Genomic DNA, 17,120 nt, shown 5'->3' on the forward strand with positions numbered 1-17,120 from the left:
GCCTTTGGGGGCAGGTGGACGGGGCCCCGGAGCCGCCGGGGGAGGCTCGTCTGCGGGCGCGCGGAGCAGACAGACAGATGCGTCCTGGTCCCAAACGCCCGGGGCGCCGGCCGGACGGGCAAGCGAGGCAGCCTCGAACCCGGGTCCAGCGAGGACAGCGCCCCGGGCGCCCCAGGGGAGGCCTGGGCACCCCCATCCCCGCGGGTGCCAGTCGCTTTTTCCAGAAGCTTCCGGCCCGGGGGGCGGGGGGGCTCCGTCTCCCCAAGAACCGAGTGCTCGCTGGCTGTGGGCGCGAGCTGGACTCAGTTCGGTTTCCGCCGCCTTTTGAAACCGGAGAGAAAAAGGAAGCGATTTGGAGCCGGGTTTGGGGCGAGGGGTTTGCGAACGTCTCCGGGACTCGCGCGTCAAAAAACGGGGAGGCCCCGGGCCGGGGTTGGGGGCGCGCGCACGGGCGGGAAGGAAATCGGACGCCCTTGGGCCAGAAGGGAGAGTGGAGACGAGGAGACGCCCCCAAGATTAAGTGCTGGGGACCCGAATTAACGCAGGAACCGGCTCCCTGCGAGTGTCTAATATGGGTTCGTGGCGGAGCAGGAGGAGAGCCGCCCATGGTCGGTGCAAAGCGGCCTCTGGAAAAACGAGCCCCTTCGCATGTCCTACGTGGCATTGTGCTTTGCTCCCTGGAAAAAAAAATAATAATAATGTTTTTCTTAAATAAAACATAAAGGTCCCGTGATGGAATCGCCAAGGAAAGCTTTGTTTTTTTTTTTTTTTTTTAATGTCCACCATATGTTGCAAAGTACGTGGTGCCGGCAAAAAAAGAAAAAAAAAAAAAAAAAAAAGGAGAGAAAATTCCGCAGAAAGCCAACAGCATTCCCTCCCACGAAATAGATTGTTCAAAATGCATTTATTTTTTTGGGGGGGGGGGCATCGAGGGCTATGTTAGAATGCCCTTCACATAAATCATGGGATTTGTAGGGAAAGTGGGACGAAATGAAAAAAAAAAAAACCAGTTTCTGGGAGGGCCCTTGGAACCAGGGGCAGCCGGGCCTGCCCCATCGGGCCCTTTATTAATATTATAGATGTCGGATTTGTCGACAGGATGCGTGTCGTCCGTTCAGGGGGGGCGGATGAAGAGAGGCCCCGAGTAATGATAACCTATTAGCCTCGAATCGGAAACACGGGTGTTGGGGTCAATCAATAAACAGCATAGGATAGGAGGGGCATGCAAATGCAGCTTTCTAAATGGAAAAGGGGGAGGAACGTAAAAAAAAAAAAAAAAAAAAAAAAAAGCAACAAGGAGCCCGTCTAGGAAAACGCGTTAAGACGCCTATAAAAATCCAGCCCCTGTGATCGATCGTCATAAATATTTAATGGGTGGGGAGGGCTTGGTTGTTGTTTAAAAGGCTCTGGCTCTTCGGGAAAAACCATTAACAGCCCCCCGCCCCCCCAGTCCTTCTGATTAATAGAAATTGTCTTTGGAATTACGGGGCCCGGGCTGAAGGGGCATTCCTGAAAAGATGCCCCCCCACCCCCGTTTCAAGGGAACCCAGGAAACCCCCCCCCCGGGGTTGGGGGGAGCCTTGAGTTGACAGGTGGTGTAGACGAGGCGGGGGACTCGGGCTCCTCCGGGAGGCGTGCAGGCCCCAGAGGCTGCAAATGGTGCCCGGCAATTAAGAGCTGGGGGCGTGAAATCTGATTTCAGGGAAATGCATTTGGGACCCCCGCGAGGAGACTCGTTGCGCTGGGGCTCCAAGTGGAAATTCCGAGCCAGTCCCTTTTTGAGGGATTAAATAAAGCAAATATTAAATATCTGAATATTCATCGCTTCCCTTTCCCTCGACGTTGGAGAGAGAGAGAGAGAGAGACGCAGACCCCTTAGAGGCACAGGCCGTTCATTAAAATGGCCCTAATGCACAGACAGAAAGTCAGATTATTTTGCAAAATGTAAAAAAAAAAAAAAAAAAAAATCAATGTGCATTTCCTCGGGCCAGCCTAAGTCGGTCCCTGGGGTCCGTCTCCCACCAGCCTGGCCTCAGAAAAGGCCGGTTGGCATGTGGGGCGGCCGGTGGCCGGTGTCCGGGCTCAGCTGTGTGCACGGCCTGTGTCTCTGGGTGTCCCGGGCACCCGGGCTGGCCCGCAAGGCCTGGGCGTCCGAGTCGAACGAGGGCCCGGAGCGCAGACGACCGCCGAGAAGTCTTCGGTCTCGTGTGTTTTCTGCAGCTGGGGAGACGGAGAGAGGACAGAAGACACCCCACGGCCACCGGCCCCACACGAGAGTCCTTCCCGCCCCACCGGCCCCAGCCAGCAGGACGTGGCCCCGGGGAGGCGGCTCCTGAGCGGCGTGTCCGAGCTTCGCGGCCCGGCCTGGGTCCCCGAGAGGCCGGCTGACCGGAAGGAGTCCAGCTGGGGTAATCTCGGGGTGTGGGGGGGGTGCAGCATCTTGGCCTGGCTGGCCTTGGGCTCTCTGTGGGGTCGGCCTGGGTGGGTGGGTGGGGGGGTTGGAATTCGGGGAAGGTCAATCTGAGCTGGAATGAGAGGTCGCAGGTTCCCGTGAGGGGCAGGGAGAGGCCCCCATCTGTGGGGTGCACCCTCCCTGGTGGGGCTGCTGGCTACACCCCAGAAATGGGGGGCTGGCGTGCAAAGGGCAGCGCCTGAGGCCACCAGGGTGCCTCCGAGCTCCAGGACCCCGCAGTCGTGTTCAAAAGACCCTCCGACCCGCTCCCCAACTGGAGACCGTGTCGTCGTCCCCAGGATTTAATTGCATTTTGTCTCCGCGTCCCTTTCCACTTGGACCATCAAGGTGTGGGAGCCGGTCAGCAGCCGGGGCCTGGACAGCCTGTGTCCATCCGGGGATTCTGGGCCGCGGGGCGCGCCCGGACCCCAATGCAGCACCAGCGTGGGCTCCAGGGTGGGTGTGCCAAACATTTGGGGGAACATATCAAAGCTGGAACCTCCCTTTTCTTCCAGAAATCGGGTCCGCTTTTCTGCTCTCTGCCCCGACCCCTCCACCTCGGGCTGACGTTTTGTTTTCGTTCCGGTTGCACAAACTTTCCTCTTTCGGAGTTGACGGAATCCGTTTGGAGACAAGGGAGCCTCCGGACTCTTACAAGACATGTCCCGGATTGGAGAACGCTGTGCCCCCTCGCGCCCGGGGGGGGGGGGGTCCTCCTTCTCGGAGGGGGAGGGGGCCTCGGGGGCCTCGAACAAGCGCCCCTTATGCAGAGCCCCCCCCCCCCACCCAACCCCCGGCGGGTGGGCCAGCCTGGGAGGGCCCGCGCCCTCCTCTCCTGCCCGCGGTGCCCCAGCGGAAATGCCCACAGAACGTTTCCTAAAGCACAGCCACCCTACAGCTCTCGACTTAGCAGAAATGTGAAAAGTCCTCGCCTGGGCGAAAATATGGGGAACGGCTGTCCCAGGAGGCGTTGGGGCGGGGGGGGGGTCTCCGTCTTGAAAGGGGAGGGATTAAGACGCCCCTCCACCGTGCGCTGCCCACCAGGGAGGGGAGGGCGCCCGGGCCCACCCAGGCTCCTCGGCCCCAAAAAGTGAGTCAGAGAGGAGGCCGGCCCCCCCCCCCCCCCCCCGCCCTTGCTCACCGTGAAGACAAAGTTGGATTTTGCAAAAAGGGCATTTGCTTAGAAAGGACGAGGCCTTTGGAGACGGATGTGGGTGGTTTCGAAACCGTTTTCTGGGCTTGGGCTCATCGAACAACGGGGTCCCCATTGGAAAAAGGGGCTTATATTCCCTCTCAGGCTTCAGGGTCTTGGATGCACGAGGAGTCCCCATCGGGTGCCAGTTGGGGAGGCTCCTGGAGGCGGCCAGACTCTGCTCCCGGCCATGTTGCCTCTTTGGGGGGGGCGGGGGGTCGCAGGTGGGGGGCAGCCCTCCAGGCGGGTCTGGGCTGCGAGACTAGCAGGCCCTCCACGACCCCCAGGGGAGGCAGGGTGCCAGGAAGCTGGGCAAGCAGCAGCTTGGGGGGGGGGATCCCTGGGGACCTTCCCCGCCCCTCACCTGAGGCTGCGGGAGCAGCGAGATGGGGCGCAGGTGAGGAGAGGAAAAGTCGCCCCCCTTCTCTGGGGACCCCGGAAAGTTGCTCCTGCCCGGCGTCCCCTCCCCGAAACCTGCTCTCCCTCCCTCGCTCCTCTCTGCCCATCATCGCTCTGCTGTCTCCCGCAAGCGCTGAGTTCAGTTGCCGACGGGGGCGGGGGGGGGGTCCCCACATCCAGTTGGGGCAGAAGATGCGCCCCACGGGGGGTTCAGGGGTGCGGCTGGGGGCTCGACCCGGACTAGAACCGGCGACTCCGGGGCCGCCGCGCCCCCTGCGCCCCACCCCCGGCCCGCTCGCTGGGTGGGGGGGGGAGCGAGGCTCGCGCCCTCGGCGTCCCCTCCGAGCCGCCCCCCTGCACCCGCCCCGCCGCCCCGCGAGGCGTCCGCGTGCATAATGCATGAGGGGCTATTTGTAATTCCGTGTGATATCCGCGCGCCTCCGCTTTGATTAGACGGCCGCCGTGACAAAGACCTGTTTGTCAAGTGGCCCCGCTCCTTCGCCTTGGCGCTTTTGAAGTCCGGGGGAGGCGGCGACCCCCGAAATCCCAAGGCGCCGGGAGGGAGCGCCGAGCACGTGTGTGCGCGCGCGCGGAGCAGAGCAGAGCAGAACAGAGCAGCCCCGGGGACCGACCACGCGCGCGCGGCCCGGATCCCGAAGAAACCATTCCCTCTCCTTCCGACCCCGGAGGAGACAACCGTCTCGCCGAACGCTGGGCGCCATCGCGGGAGACCCCCCCATCCTCGGGTCCGTCCGCTTCGCAAACGCTCGGGGGGGGGGGACTCGAGAAAACGCACCACCGACTGCTCCAAAAACCACCACACACCCCGCCCCCCATCACACCCCCACCTCAACTCCCCCCAAAATAAGCCTCGTTCCCAGCGCAGAAAGGGAGAGAGGGGGAGACAGCTGAGAAAAAAGAAGGGAGAGGAGAGAAGTCAACTTTATTGGCAGACGGGAGGGTGCAGACAGGCTGACACGTTGGGCTTCCGGGGTTTGTCAAATGCGTTTCGCGTCCTCACGGAGGAGACGGGCTCCCCCGCCAAGCGCGCTGCAGAGGGGCGAGCGGGAAGCAGCTAGTCAGGAAAAGCGGTGGCACGACCCAAAATATATATATTGATATTATTTTCACCCGAATAAAGATCCCACCCACCGGGTTGACAGGAATGGCTCTAAAAAGACTGCAAGGGGTCTGGTCGCGTGCCCAAAGCATCGCTCTTTACCAACCGGTTGTCCCAGGGACCCGCGATCTTGTCCCGGTCTGGACGCCCGCGCTCCGACCGGTGCTCGTGGCCCCGCAGCGGCCTCCGGGGCGCCCCCACTCCGGGCTGTGGGACCCGCTTCTCCCCGCCGCCCATCTTCGGGGACACCCGGGACGCCTTCCTCTTACTTTTTTTTGGGAGGAGGGGGGGCGGGCGCCTCCAGCCGTGCCCCAAACTCGCCGCGCGCAGCCGCGCCTGCGGGTGCAGCCACCACCTCTCCAAGTTGGGGTTCCGATTTCCGTCTCGGATGGCGCGTCCCCGCCGCCCGGGTGCCCCTGAGTCTCCGCGTCCCTGGACGCGCGTCCGGCCCGGATCCACGGCAGGCGCGGGGCGGTGCTCGTCTCGGAGCCCGGCGGCGAGGACCTCCCGACGCTCCCGAAACTCCTCCTCAAGTTTCGTTTTCCGCCAGCCATTGAGAGCAGCCGGATACCTGTTTGGGGGAGCTGGCGCCTGCGCCCGCCCGAGAGCGCGCGCGCACCAGAGCGCGCGCTCGCGCTCGCGCGCGCGCGCGTTCGCCGTGTCTCTCCCTCTCCCTTCCTTCCCAAATCTGCTCTTTACCTCTCCACACCGAGGTGCACAGACGCCAAACAGTGATGAAATGAAAAGAAAGCCAATTGCCGGACTGGAGGTGGGGGAGAGAGCGCGTCTCTGCGTGCGCCCCGCCGCCGCCGCCGCCGCCGAGCCGGGAGCCGTAATTGCTGCAGACACACAAGTCTGGGGGTTGGGCCGACGTACCGGTGTATAAATAGTGTGATCTCAAATTGAAGGCATAAATACCAACAGGAGGAGAGCTACCCTCACACCGACCGGCTTCTCCGCGCCGGGGAGGCGCGCGGACCCCAGCCCGGCTCCCAGCCAGCCCCGCGCCGAGCCCCGCGGACCCCATCTCCCCTCACCACCACCCCCGCCGCCCCGGGAGCAGCCATGGAAGAGCTGACCGCTTTTGTATCCAAATCTTTTGACCAGAAAAACAAGGAAAGCGGCTGCGGCGGCGGCGGCGGCGGCGGCGGCGGGGGCAAGAAGGACTCCATTACCTACAGAGAAGTTTTGGAGAGCGGACTGGCGCGCTCCCGGGAGCTGGGGAGCTCGGAATCCAGCCTCCAGGACATTACGGAGGGCAGCGGCCACTGTCCGGTGCATTTGTTCAAGGAGCACGTGGACAACGACAAGGAGAAACTGAAGGAGTTCGGCACGGGGAGGGCCGCGGAAGGTAAGCACTTGGGGGCGCAGGAGGAGGGCACCCCCTTACTCCCCCGGGGTCGGGGCCTCCTCGCCCCCCGGAGGAGCCTGCGCGCCGCGGAGAGGGCCCCGGGCGCCGCGGCTCGCTCTGCATTCGACCACAAAGTCGGAAATGCCAGCCGCGGCTCTCGGAGGGAGAGGCCCCGGGAAGCCATCGCCAGGCTTTTCGTCAGAAAGCGGGGAGAAGCGAAGCGCGGAGACAAGGAAGGACGGAGGGAGGCGACGGAGCCGAGGACGGGCGGGAGGCTGGGGCCGCGCGCGCCGCCCGCGCACTCGCTTCCCCGGGGCGTCGGCACCGGGCGCCGAGGCGGGAACTCTCCCGGGTCTGGGCGGATCCGGGTCGGGTGGTGTGTGCCCCAAACCCGAGGCTGGCTGTGGGGCTGCCAGCGCCCCTTAGACCTCCTCCCACGCGCGCCGAGGAGAGAGCCACGCGCGTCTCTCCCCGCGCCCACCCGCTTCCCCGCCTCGCGATGGGCCGGTGGTCGCGGAGGCGACGCGCGCACGGGCCTTCAACGTCCACACTGGCTCTTGGCCGACGCCGGCCTGGAGATTCCAACCACTCGGGTGCCCGCGCAGGTGTCCGGGGTCCGGACGTGACAGGGGGTGGCGGGGGGGGGGAGACCCCGAGGGGAAGCGAGTGGCTCCGAGAGCGCAGCCGGCCGCGCCGAGCGCGCGTGTCCCGGCGGGGCCTCCTTCCCGCACCCGGCGCGCAGGTTTCGCCCCGATTTGGAAACCGGAGCGAAAAAAGGGCAGCTTTGCAACCGGTCTCCCAGCAAGGCAGGGGTGGTCCCAAGCGACGAGGTAGGGGGGTGGGGGTGGGGGGCCATGAGCTGTCTGTACAAACAGGGCGACTGACAGCAATAAATCAGAGGCATCAAATTGGCTCGATTTCTCAGGGGGACACCCTTGGAGACGCCTGTGATGTCTATTTTTCATTACAAAGAGAAGGAAGGCAGGGGCCGGCCGCTTCTCTCCGCGGGTCCGGTCTCCCCGACTGTCAGCGTGGACAGGGGTCAGACGGTGTCCCCCAGGACGTGCCTTTCTCCCGGGGAGCCCACGCGCCCTGCTTTTCCAGACCCAACGCTCGGATGGCAAGAGTTTGGTCTCCGCGGCCTTGAAAACGCGCAGACGACCCACACATCCCTCTGAGGTTTGACCTTGTGGAAGCAGCGGAAAGCTGGCAGAGGATTAGAAATAAGCCCCCGACACCCCCCCCCCCCAGCAGCAGCGCGGGGGGAGCTCCGGCCTGGCCGGGGCCTCACCTCTGGGTTCGCCTCCTCCCTCCGCCGGGCCCCCCGCGCACCTGGCTGTGTGATTCATACAAAGACATTTCGCTTTGATGCAGCCGTGCCTGTCAGCCGGGCCCGGGCCGCTCTTGAAGGCCTAGATTTAATTGCAGAGGTTTGCAGGGCCCCGGGGCGGCTGACCTCTGGGGTTCCTGACCGTTTGTGAGGGGCTGGACCTCCACTCTCCTCGTCCGGCCTCCCCCTTGTCACCCTGGACGGCCAAGGCGGGGTGGGGGGGAGGGAACCCCAGCACAGAGAGGGCGACAGCGGAGGCCTTCCGGAAATCAGACGCAGAGAAGCAGAGAGACCAGAAGCAAAGGGAACGGGGTTGGAGGGGGGGTCCCACACATCCCCCCAGCTGTGTCTCCCCCTTTGGCGGGCTGGGCAGGGGCCCTCAGGAGGGGCTGAGCCCCCGGCTGGCATTTGCAGGACGCGAGTGGACTGCAGCGGTGGGGGTCCCCGGGTTCCCGGAGGAACCCCGGAGATCTTGGGGACCCCGGGGGAAGCCTGTCCCGCTGAGCGTCACCCTGCAAAGCCGGCCACCGGCTCTGAAGGACTTTGAGGCCCAGCCTGGCGGCTGGGGTCAGTCCCTGGGGTTCAGACTTGAGGACGAAGGAAGAGGGGGCCGCCTCTGGGAAAGGGTTTGCTGCTGGGAAGAAATAGGGTGTTGCTGGGATCGCCTTGCTTTCATGGGGCGAAAGGGGATTGAAAACCCAAGTTGGGCCGCCCGGCAGTGGGGACTTTAGAGTTTCAGCGGCTGGAGTCCAGCTGGCGGTGAGGGGCATGGCGTCCGGATTTTCCCCTCGCCCCTCTCAAGCTTCCCGGATTCCCCCTTTGCAAGTTTCCGGGTTTGCTTCTCAGGGGCCTTCGGCGCCGTTTCCTGCCCGTTTCGAAAGTGGTGCAACCCCAGGGTCTTTGCAACGACTCCCCTGAAGGCCGGCGTGTTCTCCTTGACACGCAGGGCACCGCTAATCAGGGCACAAAGGTGCTCTCTGCCCGCGCCCAGCGGGCTCCAGGAGGGGAAGAAAAAAAAAAGCGCAAGAAAACACGGGGGCCGCGGAGGTGCCGCTGGCGCGCCAGCCTGGGTTGCAGCCGCCTTTGATTCGCAGTCTCTGAGCTGGGCGACGGGCTGCGTTTTCTGGGTTCGCGTCTTCCCAGTGGAGACCTCATGCTGGGGGTGGGGGCGCCCCCGCGTGCTCCCCCAGCAAATCCAGAGGCTCCCGTAATTTTTGGATGGAAGAAAGTGCCGCTTTTGGAGCCCCGGTGGCGCGTCTGCCCGACCGACCGCGTGTGAATGTGTGAAACAGAAAGCGTGACAACCGGGGAAACTGAGGCACTGTGCTCCAGGGGGCACCCTGAGGAGCCCCGGTGCGCCGTTCAGACACGGCCTGGCTTGCTCGCTTAGAAAGAGGTTGGCGCGCGGCGTCCGGAGGGAGGGAGGCCCCAGCCTGGCTCTCCCGGGCCTGGACCCCAGTCTGGGCCTGGGCCTGCCCCATTCCGCCCAAGCGTCTTTGACTTCAAAAATACTAATAATAATAATATTTAACACCCCGCTCCCTTTGCAAAAAAAAAAAAAAAAAAAAAAAGGGAGGCGATGTCAGCATGCGAGGCGATGTCAGTATGTCAACAGACTCGCGAACTGGAAAATGGAGCAAACGCTTCTGTCCCCGGGTGTAGGCCCGGAAAGCCCGCGCCGCCGTGATCCGAGTTCTTAGCCATGAGCGCGAGTCGGTTTTATCGACTTGCGTCCAGGCGCGCGGTGGCGGAGGCCCCTTTGCAGCGCATGCACGCGCGCCCGTGTGCACCCAAGCGTCCCCACCTCGGGCCGCCTTTCTCGGTGTGTGTTTGCGGGTGGGCGGGGGAGGGGGGGTCTCAGCTCTGTGTCCTCGGCTCCCACCCGCTCCTCCACGCAGGTATCTACGACTGCAAGGAGAAGCGCGAAGACGTGAAGTCGGAGGACGAGGACGGGCAGACGAAGCTGAAACAGCGGCGGAGCCGCACCAACTTCACGCTGGAGCAGCTGAACGAGCTGGAGCGGCTGTTCGACGAGACGCATTACCCGGACGCCTTCATGCGCGAGGAGCTCAGCCAGCGCCTGGGGCTCTCGGAGGCGCGCGTGCAGGTAGGACGAGGGGTCCCCGCCGCCCCGGGGCGCATCCGGAGCGCACCCCTTCCACCCACCCCGGGGCCCGCGAGGAGACTGGAGCTGGGGAGGGCGCGCTGCAAGCAGGCTGCTCCGAGACGCCCCGGGGTGCGGGTAGCGGGGTCCCGCGTATCCGGGCGCACGGTGCGCCCTCCACCTCCAGCTGTCAGGAATTTGCACGACTTGCTCTCTCCTTCGCACGCTTCCCTTCTTCTCCCCGCCACCCCTCCTCAGGGGCCTCCCCCCACCCCGTCCTCTTTGCTCCACTCCTGGGAGCGGGGAGGCGAGGCTGGGGGTGGGGTGGGGGGTGGTCTGGCACGCTGGGCGTCTTGATGAGCGCGGCTCCTGCCCGCCCGCGCGGGGCCCGGATTAACCCGGGCGGGCGCATGAATCGGGGAGACCCCATCTGGCGAACCGCCGCCGTCTGCGGGGCTGGGGGTGAGGGGGGCGCCCCCGGGTGTGCGCGGCACGTGCGTCCCCCACGGGCGGGCCTTTCTGCGGCGTTGGGAACGTTCAGCGCGGCGCCTTCGTTTATGGACGGGGGGAGGGTTGGGGGCTCCCCACTCGCTTTCTCGGGGGGGGGTCCCCGCAGACCCCGCCTGGGAGGTCGGGCCTGCAAGCCGGGGCCTTCCCGTGTCCTCGGTTCTCAGGCTTCTGAGCCGGGACAGCGGGGCCGTGCAGACTAAGTAGGAGCGCTCAGTCTCTCCGGGGGCTGCTTTGCAATAAACCGAATTAATATCGCCCACCGGGGAGGGGGGCCTTGAAAAGCGGAGGTTTTTTTTTTTTTTTTGAAGAAGCGGTTCCTTCTTGGTCGTAGGGCCCCCGCGCATTTTGCAACACAACCGTCCTCGGGTTTTCTGGATGAGACGAAAACGCAGATGTGTCTTAGAAACGTTTTTAATTTGCAAAAAAAAAAGAAAGAAAAAAAAATTGTCTTATCTTGGTTCGGTGTCTCTTCAGGCGAAAGGGTCTTGTCCGAAAAAAACGGCAGGCGTTTTCTAGAAGCTTCCTGCCAAAGAAGTGAGGGGGGGACCAGGCTGGGGGGGCCCCTGTGTCCCCGGGGCGAGTCCGTTGCGGCCGCAGCGAGGGTGGGTTTCCCACCGACCACCCTTCTCTGCAAAGATGGATGAGGTGGCGCCGTAGAAATTAATGAAAAGATGAAACTTTCGCCGCTGAAGGGGACATCCACTCTGATGTCATCTCGCCACGTCTTTCTGCCGGGGATCTGTAATATCTCCCCGGCCTTGATGTACTGTTTCTATAAAAATAAATTACTTGTAATTTAATTCCACACTATTTCTTTCAAGTACTCTATTACCGAATAGCGCCTGAGCGGCGGCGGGAGGCAGCGGGTTGGGCAGGAGCCGGGGCCTTGAGTGTCAGTCCAGTTTGCGGGGAGGGGGCCCTGAAAAAAAAAAAAAAAGGGAATGGTGATCGATCCAGGGGGGGAGCGAATTAAAATTTAACGGCTGTAAATAATAATGCAAATAAATTTGAGGAGAGGAGACCAGAATTTTTTTTTTTTTTTTTTTTTTTTGCACCGGCCACAGGGCCAAAAGGGCAGAAGGCGCTCATAAAAATCAATTAGTGCTAACACGGCCCCGCGGTCGCGCGGGTGTCACCGGGGCGGATGGCAGGAATCAAAAGGCCACGACGATCCGGATTTGAATCCCGACTCCTCCGAATTGTTGGGGGCTCATCCATCGCGAGGGGGGGGGTGGGGGTGGGACAGCTCCCCCGTCCCCGCGGTCGTTGGAGGATCGGGTTTCAATTTGGAGTGGAAATTTGCTGTAAATAAATTGCGGACCCGATGGAAGCTGGTCCTGATTAACCTTTTATTTTTAGCATCGTCCTGGAAGCTCCCAGCGCCCAGCTGTCAGGGTCCTAATCGAAAGTTATGAGACCGCGGTGCTGCGGAGCGGGGTGGGGGTGGGGGGGGCCGTAATTTAATTACAACAAATATCTCTGGGTTGATGGCGCAGGGAGCTAAATTAAATGTCATTATTCACTGTCTGTAATGGAAATCAGAAGGAAATCAGATTAGGGCGTTTGTGAAAGAAATCGGTGAGTGCCGCTTAATGAAGAAATGACTGTCGAAACCAGTGTCGCGAGCTTTAGTTAGCATATTCCAGTCTAATTGGAATTGACCGCGAATCACCCCGAAAGCCTGATTTACGACCGCTTAACGCGCCGGCTAATTCATCACTTTTATTCTTCATAATGTTGTGTTTTTTTTTTTTTTTCTCCCCTTCCTCGACCTCCCCCCCCAACCCCCCCCCCCCCCGACTCCCGCGGAAAGGGAAAGCGAGCTGGGCTTTTCCAGATGTCCAGAGGCTTCTGGTTTTGGGAAAAAAAGGCCCTTTCCAGGGGGCACCGTGGGCTCGTGCGCAGACGTCTGGGGGAGCGGACCCCAAGGAGACAGGGGCGCCCAGGACGGGTGCAAAAGGGGTCCAGTCCCACCCGGGGTGGGGGGGGTGGTCTGACACAGAGGGGTCAGGAGGCATGTGCACGCAGCCTTTGCAAATGCACGGAAGGAAGGTTTGCGCGTTTCAGCTTGGAGGGGGCGGCGGGGGTGGTGTGGGCGGACTTTTCTTTTCTTTTTTTTTTTGGAATGACTTTTCAAGGCAAAAAAGGGAGCCAGCTTTTCCAGGCTCCCTCTGCCTGGCGGGATGAGCTTTTCGAACGTTCTGGAAGGCTCAGCTCTCGTGGGTTGAAAAATGCCTCTGGAGAGTCTGGGAGGGACGGAAAAGTTGACGTTTCTTGGGGTCCCCCCCCGCCCCACCCCCGGGGGGTTTTGCTGAGGTTTCTCTGCGCGGGGTGGGGGGTCCCGGGCGCCCCCCAGGCTCTGCGCTTGGAGCGGCGGCGCCCTGAGCACACCCGCCCTGAACTCCCCGGCACGGAGGCCGAGGCCAGGCTGTCCCGGGGGCGATGGCTCCGCGTGGTCAGTGACGGCCGTGCCGGCTATAGGGCCACGGACCCGGGTAGGATAGACGCCTGGGATACCCGTTACGGAAAATTAAGTGACCAAGAACAAGAAGGGAGGAAAGCCCCAGATTTGGCCAGCCCTGGCTGCCTGGAGGCGGTGTGAACGTGGGGATTTTTTGGGGGGAGGGCCACTTTTGCACCCCAATCTTGGCGTCCGGCCTGTGAAGCTAGCTGGGCTGGGCCACGATCCCGGCGCCCTTGGTCGCCCAACCTCTGCCTAGGGCGCCCCCAAATTGGACGTCCTTGGAGAGGCCAAGGGCCCAGAGCGCAAAGCCGGAATTATTGGGGTGCGTGCACCCCGTTTTCATGGATCGCGCACGACTCTGTCCTATTAACCGGGCCCCTCCAGGCTTCCTAGGGGGCACGGAAAACGCAGACGTTTGTGGCTTCGGGGCGCCCCCAGCTTGATCGGGGAGGAGCCTGCCTTCGGGGAGCTCTTTATCTCCCCCCACCCCGTGCGCGCCCCCCACTCCTCGTCGTCGGCGAAAATGCAAAAATGTGGGAGGTCGGGAGGGGGGCCATGCCCACACAAGGAGATGGAAAGTCCGCCAGCACCTCATTCTTCACTCTGGATTTATATATCCAGGGGCCCGGCCGGGGCCGAGAAGTGAGTGACAGGCCCCACCTCCTGGTAGCCAGTTACGCGCCGGGCTGGGGTGCGGGGTGCGGGGTGGGGGGCCCTGGGGGAGGGGAAGAAAACGGAAGAGGGGGGCTTGGGGGGTGCTCTGCGGGGCCGGGGTCCCTCTCGTGGCCACACCCAAGGCGACTGGGAATTGGGGGCCCCCCGCCGTCCAGCTCACTGGGGTGTGTCTGTCTGTCTGTCCCGTCCGCAGGTTTGGTTCCAGAACCGGAGGGCCAAATGCCGAAAGCAAGAAAATCAGATGCATAAAGGTGGGTGCGCGGGGGGTGGGGAGGTGGGGAGGTGGGGGGCGCCGGCCGGGCCCCCCTCCCCGCCGAGGGGCGGCGTTCAAGGCCCCTGTCTGTCCTCCCGCAGGCGTGATCCTGGGCACGGCCAGCCACCTGGACGCGTGCAGGGTGGCGCCCTACGTGAACATGGGCGCCCTGCGGATGCCGTTCCAACAGGTAGCTCGTTTTTTTTTTTTTTTTTCTTGCTTCTGGAACGGCCCCCCCATCCCCAGCCCTCGCCTCCTCCCGCCCCCGCGGAAGAAAGGAGGCCGCGGTTTTACAAGGGCGCATTTATAGACCCGCTGGCACGTATTAAATTCACGCTGTAAAAACTCGCAGTCACCTTTGGGGAGGGCCCGGACAGAAACCCAAGCACGGTTTTGCAAATGCAGAGGGAAAAGCAGCCCACACGCCCCGGGAACCACCCACCCGCTCGCCGCCTGGAGCCTGGGGTTGGGGGGGGTGGGGGGGGGAAGAAGGGGAGGCTGGCACGTGTCTACACTGCCCCTGCGGACCCCAGGGCTGCGGGTGTCTGCGCCCCTCCAGGACTCGGGCCGACCCCGCGCCCCCGAGTTGGGGGTCTCTGGTCCAGCTCCGAGCAGAGTCAAGAGGGCCCAGCGCGCGGGGTGCGCTGCGTGGACGTGGGGCGGCCAGCGAGTCAGGACACAGCATTGAGGTCCCCAAAGGGACCCGCGTGGGGTGCATGGGGGGACCCTGCGAGGCTGGAGGCCCCGGCTTCGCAGCCCCCCGTGGCGGGTGGGAGCGCTCTGGGCAGAGCGGAGGCGTGGCCACCACGCAGTGTAGACCCGGGTTTCTATCTGGACCTCTGTTTGCTGAAGGGCGCGAGGTCCGCTCGGTGGGGCCCCGGCCTCGCGGGTCAGCTGGGCCGTGGGGAGTCGGGGGGCACCAAGAGACACCTGGGGGGGGTCAGCTGGGGTTCCATCCGGGTGCTCTCAGACTCGCCAGCCCAAGGCGGGAAGGGCGTCAGGGGGTCTGCACCCCACCCTCGATTCGACCCCCGCCCCCTTGGCCTGGGCGCATCTTCCGCCCGTTGACCCACTTTCCCCAGGGCGGGGCGGCCCCTCCGCATCGCAGGCACTGCGGCCTCCCAGAGGGAGGGGGTGAGCCATCCGGCCCCAGGACATTAGCCCGACGGAGGACTGGGGGCGTCCGGGTTCCTGGGAGGGGGAGTGTGTGTGGGGGGCACCGGAGCCAAAGTGGGGACCCTGAGTCGGAGACGCGTCAAAGGGTCAGAGGACCCGGCGCTTTGGGGAGGACGGGGGGTGAGCTGGAGACACCCCGATATTCGCGAGGTCAAGGGGTGGGCGCGGCTCCTCCAGTCTGGCTCTGTCCGCTGTCTGGCCAGCGGGAGGAGGACGATGGGGTGGGGTGTCCCCGGAGGAGGGTCCGTCCGCCCCCCCACCCCGCACCTAGGCGTCCTCCCCGTCCTCACCGCGCCGCGTCTGTTCCCCACGCAGGTCCAGGCGCAGCTGCAGCTGGAAGGCGTGGCGCACGCGCACCCGCACCTGCACCCGCACCTGGCGGCGCACGCGCCTTACCTGATGTTCCCGCCGCCCCCCTTCGGGCTGCCCATCGCGTCGCTGGCCGAGTCCGCGTCCGCCGCCGCCGTGGTGGCCGCCGCCGCCAAGAGCAACAGCAAGAACTCCAGCATCGCCGACCTGCGGCTCAAGGCGCGCAAGCACGCCGAGGCCCTGGGGCTCTGACCCGCCCGCCGCCCTGGGCCCGTTGCCCACGCCGCGCACTGCGTCCTGCACTCAAACCCGCCCGCGTCCCCCACACCCCCGACGGCTGCATAGACCGCCCGGGCGGGCCTGGAGAGGGGGCCTCCCGGGACCGCACGACCCCGCCAGACCCCCCGCAGAGCGTGTGCGGAAAATCGAGAGACAGAGAGAGACACACACAGCAGGAGCCGGCCGCTCAGACCGCCCAGCGCAGCCGTCCACGCAGCACGGCGTCCTGGGCTCCCCCCGCGCGCCTCGTGCAGCCCCGTGCGCGCGCCCCTGTCCGCCGCGGGCGTCTCTCCCCTGTGCATGCGGCCTCGTCCACACCCTCCGAACATCAGAGAGTCTATTAAAAAACAAAAAACCCAGAAAAACCCACAAGATCTGGGGCTGGGCTCCGCCGAAGATGCCGATGTTGGATCGCCAAGCGTTTTCTTCACCGCCACGAACTCGCTTTCGCCCCAGGAGCGGCACGCGCCGTGTGGAGATTATTATTATTATTATTATTTGCAAAATGCAAAAAGAAAAAAAAAATTGCACCCCCTCCCCACCCCGCCGGCCCAAAGGCAGCAGTAACGAAACGCCTCTGAGGACCTCGCCGAGGTGGGGGTGCGGGTGGTGCCGGGGAAGCTCCCACGTGGGACCCGTCTGGGGGATACCTGACTTCTGCGCATGCGCACGGTCTGCGCCCAGGCAGCACCGACTTGCTCGATTTTCCGGTCTTTGATGCCCCCCCTCCCCAGTGGAGCTTTTTTTTTTTTTTTTTTAATTGCTGTTTTGCAGACGCAAAGGACATACCTAGAGACACAGGGGCGCGCGCGGGGCGTGGTCGGCAGGTAAAGACTGAGGCAGCGTGAAGTTTAGTGAAATGCAATGAAATTCAGTCAAGTGCAATACTGTATATATTATAGATTTAAGAAAAACAAACAAAAAAAAAAACCCAAAAAAACGTTAGCACTCTGGATCCCTCGGCTTCGGACTTCTAAGGGCATTAATTCGTCTTGCATGCTGCGGGGCCTGGCCGGCTGGGGCCCCTCGCCGAGAGGACTCGGGGGTGCAGAGGGCGCTGCAGGGGGCGGAGGTGAGGCGAGTCGCAGGCGACGGTGGGACCCGGATGTGCGTTTTCTGATAACGTTGTGCTGTGTCCGTAGGTGGTTGCAACTTTCTTCCTTTTTTTTTTTTTTTTCCCCCTTCCCTGTGGGCTCCTCCATTGGTCTCCACTGTCTTGGCCGCTGGCGTGGAGCGGAAATGACGTCACCAAAACGTTGGGTGTTCCCACATGGCGCACCTGAGTTTTTGGGGAGCGCTTGAGTTTTGGGGGGGGGATGTGTTTGGCGTGTCCTGCGTGCAAAGGGGTGCCCGGCTTGTCCACCTGGAAGAGAGGCCTGCGTTTGTGACTCAGTCTCCCCGGGGGCTCCCCAAACGGAAGCCGTCCGTCTTCTCCTCCATCCTTCTGTCCGTTCCTAACTGGCCATTGCACCGGCCTTTGCTCAAATTCACTCTCTTTGCAAAAGA

General features: G+C 63.3%; 1 protein-coding gene across 1 annotated transcript; it reads left to right on the forward strand.

The window, feature by feature from the left end:
* Positions 1-6,086: 6,086 nt before the first annotated feature.
* Positions 6,087-16,116, forward strand: SHOX (SHOX homeobox). Its single transcript, XM_044768118.2, has 5 exons — positions 6,087-6,514; positions 9,743-9,951; positions 13,791-13,848; positions 13,952-14,040; positions 15,342-16,116. Exons 1-5 carry the CDS (start codon positions 6,229-6,231, stop codon positions 15,585-15,587), a joined length of 888 nt encoding a protein of 295 aa, XP_044624053.1. The 5' UTR covers positions 6,087-6,228; the 3' UTR covers positions 15,588-16,116.
* Positions 16,117-17,120: the final 1,004 nt, after the last annotated feature.

The sequence above is a fragment of the Equus asinus genome, chromosome X (genome assembly GCF_041296235.1).
Source record: "Equus asinus isolate D_3611 breed Donkey chromosome X, EquAss-T2T_v2, whole genome shotgun sequence".
Taxonomy (NCBI): Eukaryota; Metazoa; Chordata; class Mammalia; order Perissodactyla; family Equidae; genus Equus; species Equus asinus.

What these genes read in the sequence shown, in the direction of transcription:
- SHOX (XM_044768118.2), top strand. Translation starts at nt 6,229, where the DNA reads ATGGAAGAGCTGACCGCTTTTGTATCCAAATCTTTTGACCAGAAAAAC. An exon ending in CACGGGGAGGGCCGCGGAAG is followed by an intron (nt 6,515 to 9,742) that starts GTAAGCACTTGG and finishes TCCTCCACGCAG; the next exon opens with GTATCTACGACTGCAAGGAG. An exon ending in TGCGGATGCCGTTCCAACAG is followed by an intron (nt 14,041 to 15,341) that starts GTAGCTCGTTTT and finishes TTCCCCACGCAG; the next exon opens with GTCCAGGCGCAGCTGCAGCT.